Source organism: Poromitra crassiceps (genome assembly GCF_964638095.1).
Source record: "Poromitra crassiceps genome assembly, chromosome: 25".
In the NCBI taxonomy this organism is placed as follows: Eukaryota; Metazoa; Chordata; class Actinopteri; order Beryciformes; family Melamphaidae; genus Poromitra; species Poromitra crassiceps.
In genome coordinates this window covers 17880783-17893598 of record NC_139649.1, presented here as the reverse complement: position 1 = coordinate 17893598, position 12816 = coordinate 17880783, and the positions used below count along the sequence as shown (strand labels likewise).

Below are 12816 nucleotides of genomic sequence, written 5' to 3'. Positions count from 1 at the left end.
CCGAGGCTATGATCGGCTAATGTTTGCTATGGTTTGTATAGGGAAGAAGCCTCCACAAACTGACCAAGTGACCGGCGAAATCAGTGCAAAATGAACGGGTTTGAGCATCGCCACATGAGTGAGGGAGCAACATGATCCTTTTCGCTCAGTCATGAGGGAGCCCATTTTAGAGTGAATAGCCTACAATTTACTACGTCAATAAAAACGATTTGAGATCGAAAAAATGTAATGCAAAGCACAAAAACAAGAAGACAACAAACTTACTTGCTAAAAACAAACTGAAAATAGCCTACAATTGCACTAGGATTGATTATTCGCCGATATAAATCAGGATCACACACGGAAGAACTGATGTGACATTTGCATTCTCGCTAAAAACACAACGAGAGCCTGGAGGGGGATTCTCCGCTCTCTGCAGACACTGCACTGATACCGTATTTACCATAAAAGGATGTTCCTCTGCGGAGAGAACGGTCTTGCCGTGAACACCGCGGACACCGGACACTCCGCAGTCAGTATAAATTTGCTTTTAGTCCTTCCCACAGCGAACCAGGTTCGAATGTGGTAATTTGCTGTCATCTCTCCCATAGCTTCCTGTCTCTCTCTCTCTACTTTCACCTATCAAGTAAAGACCTAATGTCCAAAAGATTATCCTGAAAAAAAAAGAATGAAATGTAATTTTTGAGTTGCATTGATAGTGAAATTTCTATAATTGTAATAGAGATGGGGAGTTATTGGGAGTCATACCATTGTTTGCGAGTGCACTGCAACATGCTCTGCATCCTAATTGAGTCATTTAGTTCTGGGTGTGAGGGATTTCTGCCTCTTTAATTAAGTAGGCATCAGTGATGTGTTAATCTTGTTCCTGGCGAGTAATCTTTCTCAAACGCATTATTGGTGTTGTTGAAGTCACTATGCATTGGCACAGCATGATAATGGTGTAGCTTCATTTAGACAATCATGTTCGTTTTCTTCTTCTTCTCTCCCCCACAAATACACACATTTCCATTTAAATGTAAATATGAAATTGTGCGCGCTAATCTTTTGACATAATAATACGCTTAATATGCATGGCTTTCATATTTATTCCTAAAAACAACGCAAACCGCAGCTACTCTTGCTGAATTTGAAGCTGTGTGTGCACATGCTGTGGAGTGGGATCTGCTACACCCAATGCCCCATCCACTTATTAAAAAAGCATGTATGCGGTTTTATGACTTGTATCATCTCAAGTATTCACTTTTACTTTGTGATGGGCAGAGTAAGAGACTCGACCCCTTTTGCAGCAGAGTACAGCAACTGCAGTATAACCAGCCACAAGTACAACGGCATTATGTACAGATCACATGTTATATGTATGAAATGAAATATGAATCGTCTGCGTGGTCCACGAGGCCTTCAAGGTTAACCTTTGAGTTTGGCAGGGCTCCAAATAATTCAGCATCCCTCTTCACCATCTCGCAAACTTTGAATGGATGATGCTACTACTTGAGAGCGCTGTGTGGCTGTTTACCTCCTGAGGCCAGTGTAACTGATGGGCAGTGGGCGCTCTCACTCAATACTCGCTGCCCTTGATGAGTATGTCTATTGATTCCATATCAGTGATTATGTAAAAGATGTACACCCGTAATTCACCCCGATGAACAGGCGGTGCATTCGATAGCGGAGTCACACCGCGTGGGCCTCTTACACTGGGGAGCCTGTGCTTGGAATATAATGAAGGGGTTATTTAGTGCGGAGATACTCTCGATACGACGCGGCGTCGCAGCCATGCCCCGTGCGTTGCACCGAGTGTGTCAACGAGGTCCGGGTCGGAGAGAGAAGACTTTTCACTTTTGTGTTTCTTGGAAATAAGAGTTTGCCTCACAAACGCATATCATATTTTGTGATGTAGCTCATATTGCGTTAACATTACTTTTACAGTGTCTTCAGTGTCTGACAAGCCCATATTTTGCTAAGCATTGCGGGGGGGTTCCTGGAGTCACTAGAGTAGGCATTAAGGCCTTGAGGGGAAACATGAATACCTAATTTAAATGCAAATAAATCCTCTAGACTCCTCTCAGCTGTTGTGATAATGTGGAGTGAGTATATTGACTTAGTTAATGAGGTGTAAATAGCTAATGGGTGTACTCTAGCTTTTACTTTTTTTTTGATCTGTGGTACACTATCAAGATATCACATACAGTAGGAGGAGCCACAGTAACGTGGTATGACATTCTACTTTACTGCTTATCTCCTCTTCTTTTTCTTTTTTCTTTTTTTTGGGATGGGGGGGGGGGATTTGTTGCTGTGATATTCGCTACATAAAATCAAAGGTCAAAGGTCAAATGATAACATAATCCGAAGGAATTACCTTCCATGGAGACTGTCGGATGTGCAAAGTCGGGTAACGGCAACATGATTGCACCATACTGGAAGACAAAGCGCATCAGGTTGTAATGAATCTCAGGGTTACGGTTGGACGGGCTTGTTGAAGTATGATAAGTCGTGCTGGCATTTGGAATGCTCATATGCCTGGGATGTGATCATCAGGCTAATCTGGATCATTGTTTGTAATGTCAGCCCAGGTTTACAATAATTGATGCTAATGGCTTTAGATGGGGCATCACATTTACTTATCCCGGGCTTATTAATCACTGTTAGCTGCTTTCTTTTGAACATTACACTGGGTGCCATCCATGGTGGCGCTGTCGCCTCACAGCAAGAAGGGTCACCGTTGGCACTGGGGGCAACAGCCAACAGGCACCAAAGGCATGGGGGACATGCCTTCAGTGACTAGTAGTGCCCAGGTGGGTTATCTCGTAAAAAAAAAGGGCCTTTCTGTGTGGAGTTTGCATGTTCTACCCATGCTCACTTGAGGTTTCCTCCATGTAACCTCGATAAGAACCCCCCCCCCCCCCAACTAAAAACATGCAAGAAGACCGTCGCCTGACCAGTGATGGTGATGAATGCATGCATTAATGCATGTGACAAAATAAAGACGGGTTTGTCTGCATCCTGTTAAGTTGTACTTGTGTTTTTGTTTTCGTTGAAGCTATCGTGTAAGTTAAGTGCACATACAGTAGTGCAGAAAACATTAGCACAATTTGGGATTTTTTTTTAATGCAAATTTGAATGGGCCGTTAATGGCCAACTGCCGTTCCTTGTTGTGACAAATTCAATGGGTATGTCATTTGAGATTGCTTTCATGCTTTCCTTTTGAAGTCACAGTGAACCTGCACACAGCTGTGTGCTCACAAAAGCATGCCTTTGGTCAAGCCCCCCGTGTATGCCCCTAGATCTGAAGGCATTGGCTGTGCCATATTGTAAATGATGCTCTCCTTGAGCCTTTTTCTGCAACAATGCTTCTTTTGCTCTCCTTTTTGGGATGCTGAGAGTGGGTGGATCAGGGAGGGAGGGAGGGTCAGGTTTGACCACTATGGCTGCCTACTTTCAGCAGGAGGCCAGACCACATCTGCAGATCTGGTCAGGGACAATCATTGGCTTTATTGAAGTAGGCATTGCCACTTCACTCATCAAACAGCTTTGATCTCAACCTAAAATAATGCCAAAAAGGATTTTTTTTTGGGATGAATTCAGTACCTTAGATGTTTTGCTGTTGTCCACTTTGTTCTCTACAGGCTCATATTTTTGGGGAGGTTTGGCTGCTTTTATCTAACCTTCTATCGTACCTTCAGATGAAAGTAAGTGGTCGGGCCACTCAAAAGCCTTTGTTCTTGCCAGATTGTACCAACAAGACTTAAAAGTCTACGCGGATCTCTTTTTTTTACACATAAATTCAAGCCGTGATTGATTTACGGAAAACAAATTCAGACTGTTCCTCACTTGCAGACCATCTCAGCCCGGGTGAAATGAAGAGTCTCCTAACTGCCAGGTGGTATTTCCAAGATTATAAATTTGGCTGGAAATAGGAAAATGGTTTGCATACTGCCAAACAGATTGGACCAACGTACAACCAAAGTAGCTCAATTTATTAATGATAAAAATGATGTCAAAACCAAAAATGCACAGGAGATAAAGCCAGTAAATAAAAAGACATAAGGTTTCAGCTACAGGCTTTCATCAATGCTCTCTGATGAGCAACAGCAGCCACAGATAAAGCCTACTGACAACCGCTAAGTCAATTAGGCTTGTTGCAACATTAATCTCCTTTGAGTGACAATACAGAGATAAGCAGACAGCCACCGCTCCCCTCAAAAACAACGACAAAATAGCAATACATTTCAACATAATAGAACAAGGTATAAATAACGGTTAGATTACCTAGCAAGAAAGCCAGATAGGATCCTACACTATTTATAAGGCTTCACCTGCTTAAATTCAGATGTTCAGACAGTACATCTGAAGCATTTTTACATCAGGGTCACCACCTCTGCAATGTTAGGCGACTCTTTCACAGCCCAGAAAATATCATTTAGTGGGACAGTGATTTGCAGACGAAAAATGACACTAGACAGGTGATTTGTCATCCCATCTATGGACCGCACTCAGATGCTCAATTATTCTAGTGCGTAGACGCCGTGTTGTTTTCCCCAGTAAGGAGCAGGGACAAACAAGTACATAAATCAAACGAGTGGATTTACATGTTATGAGGAGTCTAATCCTGTACGTATTTTTCCACACTTTGATGAATCACATTTGAGATATTAGACAGTCGACACCAGAAAGACACCTACAAGTGAGATTGCCTCGTGTGTGTCGCTGAAGTAAGCGAAGGCATTATGGTCTGTCCTTCAGATTTCAGCCTTTTCAATTTCAGAAGCAAATAAAGGGAGATTCAGAAAAAATACAGGCAAAATGGGTATTACTTTGAAGGATTTACCAGCGATTATTAATAATGATTTTTGATGTCTTGGTTCAAATGATGATTCAACATGGCAGTGAAAGCTAAAGCAGAGGGAGGTTTTCACATTTTATGTGCCTTTTTATAGCTCTTTATCTCTCCCCAGTAATGACTGGGGATATTGGTGCTAGAGCTGTGAAGCTTTTAATATCACTAAGCAAAGCCAACTCGATGCTGGGTCACTCTCGTCTGTTGTTCCCTCGATGTACAGTGAAAATAGCCTGTGACTGTGAGATTATTCCATACGTATTCCCCTTTTAAACACATTGCTGAGGTAGCCGCATCCAATTGACCCTAAAGAGCCAAATCTCGTATCAATCTGTGGGAAAATATTAGGAATAGCTTTCTTAATAGGGCTTAAGCGTCTCAAATAGCGATTAGTTAAACTGTGCTCGTGGGTTAAGAGGAGATTTATGTTTTAAAGAAATAATTAAAAGGCGTTTCTTAATAGACTTGTCCCACAGCCAATATGACATATATTAACTGGCCTTATAGTCCTCTTCATAAATCAGTGAGCCCGATAATTTTACATTTAGATCTCTTGGAGCTGAACTAATCAGCAATCTCGTTTCAAAGTGAATTGGTTGCAGTTTTGCAGTGAGCAGGTCTGGAAAGAGAGCACTCATGCCCGCATCACTGCGTGCAGTAACTTGACAATATGCCGCATATAGAGCAAGGTTAATTAAGGTTAATTAATCCAATTTGAACAATATGTACTGATCATTCCGATGTCCTATGTTCCTATGTCACCTGTCTTCAGATATCATTTTTGCTGTATAGTACTCCTTTATTTGAAGTATAATCACGGATGCACTTTGAACTCAAAGGACAAAAATACATTTTCATTAAATGCAAACTCAGTTCAAGACAACTCGGACCACTGGAAAAAATGTGTTTTCCGACCTGTAAAAAGTGAATTGAACGGTCGTCCAGGCCGGAATTACATCTCGGAAATTCAGGTATCATTCAGAGCTCCGCTTTGTCAGAGTTGACGTCATATCCACACATCTCGTCCAAAATGTTGCAATATTGTTGTCATGAATGCGGTATTAGTAGTACGGCTGCACAATTAATCGAATCACAATCGAGATCGCAATATTGCTAAGTGCAATATCCAAATAGCAGGAGCCTGGAATTATTTGATAAAGGAAAAATGTGTCACAACATACCATTGAATGAAGCATTGTGTGGTGCTACAGAGATGTCCCGGCCTACAGATTATATTCTCCAGACGTAAGGGAACATGAATGCTTGATATAGACCCCAGTAAAAAAAATCACATCACATTTTTATTTTTATTTTGTGTGAAAAAGAAATAGAAAAATTGCCATTCCCACTAAAATTGTATTGCAATCTGTCAGTACAATCGCAATAGGATTTTTTTGGGCATATGGTGCAGCCCTACTTAGTAGCATGTTTGGAGTTGTGCAATCAAACTCTGGAGTGTTTGAGAAGGTGAGAACAATGTTTTGAACTTACGTGGCACCTTAATAACCGCCCCAAGACACCTGAAAATACAACTTTCTTATCCTCTTCCAAGAGGACTGTGGCTGTTGTTAGAGCGGAAATGTGCCAACCACAAGAAACCATCAGTTTTGTCTTGACCCCTGCTGCCAAAATCTCTACGGGGAGGACAGGTTACCAAACCTGTCCAGTAAACAAGCTACTCATGAGTCCATGTGACTTCTGCTTACAGGCCCCAAATCACTTGAAACCCAGGCAGTGTGAACCTGAATGAACCAAACACAAAAATGCAACAAAGTAAAAGAAAAATCAGCTATTGGCCAAAGAATACCAGCCCTAAGTAATGATCACGGTAGCATTCAAAAACAATTTCATTACAATCTACAGTACTTCTGGAGTTGACCAGAATCCAAGCTGCTGTTGTGTACTGTAGCTATATATCATAATGCTGATATTCATGTTCCCCGTTATTCCTTTCAAACGTGTGTGCAACATTATCAAATCTAATCACTGAACAGCACGTCTCAGTTTTGAGTAGTTCCAAATGGGAACATAGTTATCTGCCTCCCACCCAAGGTGTTTGTGCACACTCAGCCATGACGCCTCTATGTGATGGTAGAATTACAGAGATCCACCGGGCGGCTATTAGCACCGTGGATGGTAGGAAGTGGTCATGACCTGTTATTGTTTCCATCAATTGTCAAATGAAAATTAGTTTCAGTTAAACAGTAATTTTGCTCTGTAAACCGGCGCACCAGGAATAGCTTTGTGATGTGTTGCGGTGGAGCGCGTACTGTAATGAACCTGATAACCACTGGAGCTATCAAAATCCTTCATGTGTGACCCGGCACACTGCAATGCTCTCTGCATACCAGAGGGGGCTGCACATTGCTGCTTTGCTCTTATTATTAGCATGTGTCACTATTGATTTTGCCCCTTTCTTATGTTTTCATAATGTGTTTAACCCCTTGCAGTACCGCCATTCAATATTTGCAACATGCAATTACTAGTGCAATATTTGGGCTATAGCCGTGATTCATGCCAATTTCTTCCACTCTTCATACGGGGGGGAATGTCACAGCAAGTCAGTGTCTGCTCCTCATTTTGGCACGTATGCAATCCACCTAGCAGCACTTATTTCAATGCAATTTCAAACTTTAACTCATTATTGCAGCTCCACCTTCTTCCACCGGACGTGTTGGGAGGCAGTGAGCGGTGAGAAGCAGTTAGCTGTGACAGATAGTTTGGGTTCCTTACTTTACTTCTTTCCAATATTTGTGTCACCCTTCCCAGTGAGTGTTGGATATCCGCAGTAAACACACGAGTTAAGGGGGGGGGGGGGGTGGTGATTTAGCCTGAGGCCAACCTCAAGGCTGTTTACCACCCTGGATCCTCACTGTATACACTTACTGCAGAAGCCTCTGTCATTCTGAAGACAGATCGATTCTTTTTGTTGCACTATTCAACAATGTTCCTCACAATAGCAAAATGGATGTATGAATAGTAGTAGAGGCGGTTTGTATTTGTCTGTCATTTGTTTACCCTTATTTGTTTATCGCTGGGCCGAAACAAGAGATTTCCGGGTGTTAATGGATCAGATCTATTAGCCCATTTTTTTTACTTTTTTTACTTTTATTTTTTCAGATCTGGAAAGCTTCAAGACCCACAGGAGGAGCTCTGTATCGGTCCGCGAAGGCCAAGGGGTCGTTCTGCTGTGCGGCCCTCCACCGCATTCTGGAGGTAAGACTGCAAACGCTCTCTTGTGCATCCGTGTAATCTTGCATATTGGAAAACCACAAATGGCTCGCCGCTAATATGATGTTTTTATATATCGGTGGTTTGTTTTGGACATGCAGCATGTTGCAAAAGTGGATTATAAAATATGAAAGCGAAAGTTGTAAACACAAATGTTGGGTGAAGCTTAACTGTCTTTATTGTGTGTTTTTGTGATGTTGAATCATTTGTGTTCTGTGCTGAAAAGGTGGGATTTATTTTTGTAGGACCTCTTTTTCGACGTTTGAATTTGAGGCTTTTGAGTGCAAAGATTTAAAGGACAGGGGATGAAGGACTGTGTGAGAAGGCTCAGGGGAATGGGACGGGGGTTGAGAGAATTGTTGAGCTTTGCTGAGGTTTATAGTTTATTGTAAGAGACTCATGTTCCTACAGTATTTGAGTATTTGCCGTTCTTTATCAGCAGTTGTCTCGCTCGGCCTGTAGCTTATTGAAAGACCCTGTTTGATTTGATGGACAGGGTGGGACTGTTCAAAAATCTGTGATGGTTTTATAATAAAACCAGTAATTTCAAAGGCTCACGCCGCAAATTCCAACCAATAAAAGTTTTATTGGTCGGAATTTGCAGCATGAGCCTTTGAAAAGACTCTGAAATAGTCTATTCTCCTGTAAGGAATGGGACTTCTTTTCACTGGGACTTTAAGATGAGGGATCCAGTTGTTGGAACGGCACCTGGCGATTAGGAGCCACCACCTTTGCAGCAGCCGGCTGCAGTGTGGGGTGCTGAGAGATTTCCATGTGATTCATTGCAGGAGGCGCTGGCTGGCCTAAGTGTGATCATTCTTAGTCAGCCACGGGAGGTGCGATGCCCCCGCTGTCAGGAGGCAACGAGCGATTCTCCCCGGATCAGAGCCCTATCACTCTCCTTCCTCTCACCAGCAGCAGCTGGAGAAAAGCCGCAGCCCTATTTGCACAGGATTAATATTAGGTGGGAACCTCATGTAATTAATGAATTGAACCCCACCAACCTCTTTGGTGAAACACACGCGCCGCAGTTAATGGAAACGGGCTGAGAGCAGCGGCGCCCTGTGTACAATCGGATCAGGTCAAGATTTCACACTTTGTCACTTTCTGATTCAAAAGCCAAAGTGATTTGCATGGAAATCCTATTATTAGGGGAACAAATTACAGTATATTTGCACTGGTGGTTTTTACTGTTGAAATGCCAGTCGCATTCATATCATTGGTGATATCAGAATTTACGACAAATCCCTTTAGTAACCCCCAACAAACCCACCACCACCTCCACAACCACCACTAGACCTCACGGCTCCCCAGCCAAGCCCCAGAGGTGTGATGTTTTCCAGTGAGGAACTTGACATTTTCAAAAAATAATGCCATACATATTCCATGAACATCACTATAAAGGCATGAATTGGATGTGTGCCATGTATAGCCGGCATGATTCAGACGCTGTAAGTACGTCAAACATTCATCTTCTAGCAACGTGTTATCTGTAATAGATGGAGACGTTTTCCTCATATTTCCTCACATTTTGTGTCTTAATTGCAACAGATGTTTCCTTTAGTAGCTTCCTCACTTCTCTTACTGGAACTGTTTAATGCGACAGCTGCTTTGATCACATTTCCCAGTTGACAGCCGCCTAACAGATATCACTGATTCATGCACTGGCCTCAGCCTGCTTTGGTTTAAAAAATAAAATAAAGAAAGAAATAAAGAAATAAAATAAAAAAAATGCTGCATGACTAGAACGGCTTCTAATGATTTGGGACTTGTATCCTGTCAGACTTACCTGGTTAAAGCTTGGCAAGCTGAGTGGCAATCTGGAATTTATTTGCAAATACCTGAAGCCGTGACACCATTAGGGATGTCATGATACTGTAATGTCTGCTTCGATACCGATACCCAGGAAAAATATCGATACTCGATACCATTTTCGTTACCACAGGAAGGGGGGGGTGACGACACATCAAGAGGCATAAAAATAAAGTTAGACAGATGGACGGACAGACGCACACTTCTCCAGAATCTAGGCCTGATAAAACTTTGAATTCAGACAGCAGACTACCCCTGCCTGCTCTAGCCATCAGAACACGTTTAGCTTGTTGAAGCAACAGATACCCACCAATGATAGGGAGGGGAAAATCAGTGATTTTTCATTAAAAGAAAGCACTGATGGTATCGAAACTGTTGCAAATGAGTATTGTATCCGATTCAAATTTTCAATATTGATACTTTTCGATACTATCGATACTTTTGACAACCCTAGACACCATATTTGCTTGTTCTCTGTAGGGCGGAATAGGAACAGTTGCTTAGGCGGCTCTTTTCATATCTGCCAATTTGCACTGAAGTAATCCAATCTAAGTTTGGTTTTAAGACCGACTGGGAAATAATTGTAACATGTCAGGCAGCTGCAGGCACATGAAACACCCCCTGAAGACTCTGGGCTCATCATGAACACACAGAGCCAATACACCCTGTCAATTAGACCTCCATTTGACTGAGTTACATGTCTCAGCTGTAATGAAAGGTACCGTCACCACCGACTCACGTGTCATTCTTCTGGATAAACTAACCCGCTGGCTTAATGCGCCAGTGAGCAGCCTCCGTCCGAATGCATGGGTGGGCGTGGCTCGTCCCCTATCCAGTCCTTTTAATACATCCATGGAATGAACATGCCGCCAAAGAGCAAAGGCAGGTTTACCAGTCCACCGCAGCAACACCGTTCACAGGAGAGGGCGACCATCGCCCGCCCCCGACACCATTCATATCTACCACAGACACCAGCAGGTCCCAGCAGACTGACAGGGCGGAATGTTTTAAATTCGGTAATTAGGGCTCACTAAATAACCAATTAGGCGTACGGCTTTAATCTATCCATTCACACCAGAAAAGAGTAAAACGTAAAATAGACAACAAACAACACATCAAGATTCAACAGACTTCCCCACACATCCTTGCCAGGCTGTTGGCACTAAACAAACACACGTACACACACACACACACACACACACACACACACACACACACACACACACACACACACACAATCACGCATCACACCCAGCCAGGCTGCTGGTCTGATCATCAGATTAGTCAAACTGGCAACAACGAAAAAGAGCAATCAGTCAGCGAGCAAAGAGCTAATATTGCCACTAGGCCTACTGGTTTTCTTTCTAGACTGGATGCTGCTTTTGTTATGTCTTGAGGATGAAGAAAGTGTCGCACACTCACTGCTCCATATGCAAAAAGTTTTTTAATGAAATGACGTTTCGGCCTATGGCCTTCTTCAGATTTACAGACACTACATAACCGAGTGGTTTTTATAGGTCTGGATCTAATTAATGGCACACCTGATGGTGATGACAAATTACATAATTGACAAGTCATCAGGTAGACTAGAGCAGCCAATCAAAAAAACCCAAGTGGGAAGGCTGTCACAGCCAATCAATACATACTATTTTTACCAGTGAAATACCATAATACAATATATACTCATAGACATTTAGGGAAGTTATAACATCAGCTCTGGGAAGAGTCATCATAAATAACTTTCTAAATATCCAATAAAAAGATTATCTGAACAAAGTTTACATAGAAAAACACACATTACAGGTAACACCTCAAATCATAGTCCACATTGAGTCCATGGGGAGATAGAGTTCTCAGTTGGTGGATCCAGAAGTGTTCTCTCCTGGAAAGTAACAGATCTTTGTTATGTCTTAACGTGTCACTTGCCCCTACTGGTCGCAGGAAATACTGCTGCTCATCTGGCAACAATGATTCACTTGCTTTAGGAAACCAATCAATTGCCTGGAAGATTTAGGCTCCATTGAAAGGCTCTGTTATTAGCAAATTGCAGTTTCAATTTATATTGTGAATGAATGAATTCAATTTGACCTCAAGCCTGCTTGATAGACTATTGAGCAACCATGTCATGCTTTTGATATGCCAGTGTTTTAGAAAGGAAAGGAATGGAACGAGACCTATTGAATCAAGGAAATGAAATGAGGTGATGATATTGTGTGTACAGCATTCGGTCACCCTGCATCTATAACAGCATCATATTGTTATCTAGGTTGTATGTGGTGACTAGACAGCGTTTGATGGCCATGCTATTTCTCCCTGACTTTAATCAAACGTGATCACTGTGCGCTTGCTTCGCTGGTGGTGCGAGCTTGTTGATAGATGTTCTAAAATGTGCCATCGGCGATTGGCCGAGCTCCGTTTCAGCGGGCTGCTCGCGTTATGATGAACATACATTTGTTATTCATATATGCCGTTTGACAGTGATTGATTTTTATTACGATCATTATTATTGTTATTTTATAGAGAACGGAGCCATCGTTTAAGAGGCCTTGCTGTTTTTAATCTCAGAGATGTCAGGAGGAGCGCAGCACGTACAGACGTTTCATCTCTGCACAGAGCGTTTTGACTTTGATTATTGTCTTCAATCATTATTTACAGCTGCTAATAAACGTTGAGCACTCGCCTACATCAGCTCATTCTTTTCTGACATGGTGTTATGAATGTCACTACCTACAGTATATGATTAGAAACTAGGGATGCACCGATATGAAAATTTTGGCCGATGCCGATAACCGATATTAACATTGCTGTTATGGCCGATAACCGATATTTACCGATGTCGATATGATCTGTATAAAACCACATTTTTATGATCATCACATTTTGTACATACTGAAAAACACATGTTAACACTGAATTAGAAAAAGTTATGCATTTCTTTATTT

General features: G+C 42.1%; 1 protein-coding gene across 1 annotated transcript in view; it reads left to right on the top strand.

The window, feature by feature from the left end:
• The window catches only part of cntn4 (contactin 4), a gene marked incomplete at its 5' end in the record, with an annotated part of 153140 nt that overhangs the window by 45101 nt on the left and 95223 nt on the right, over positions 1-12816 (top strand). Inside the window, one exon of the mRNA XM_083660815.1 lies at positions 7952-8047. Within this exon, the coding sequence (XP_083516941.1) occupies positions 7952-8047 (96 nt within the window). The remainder of the gene's footprint in view (positions 1-7951; positions 8048-12816) is intronic.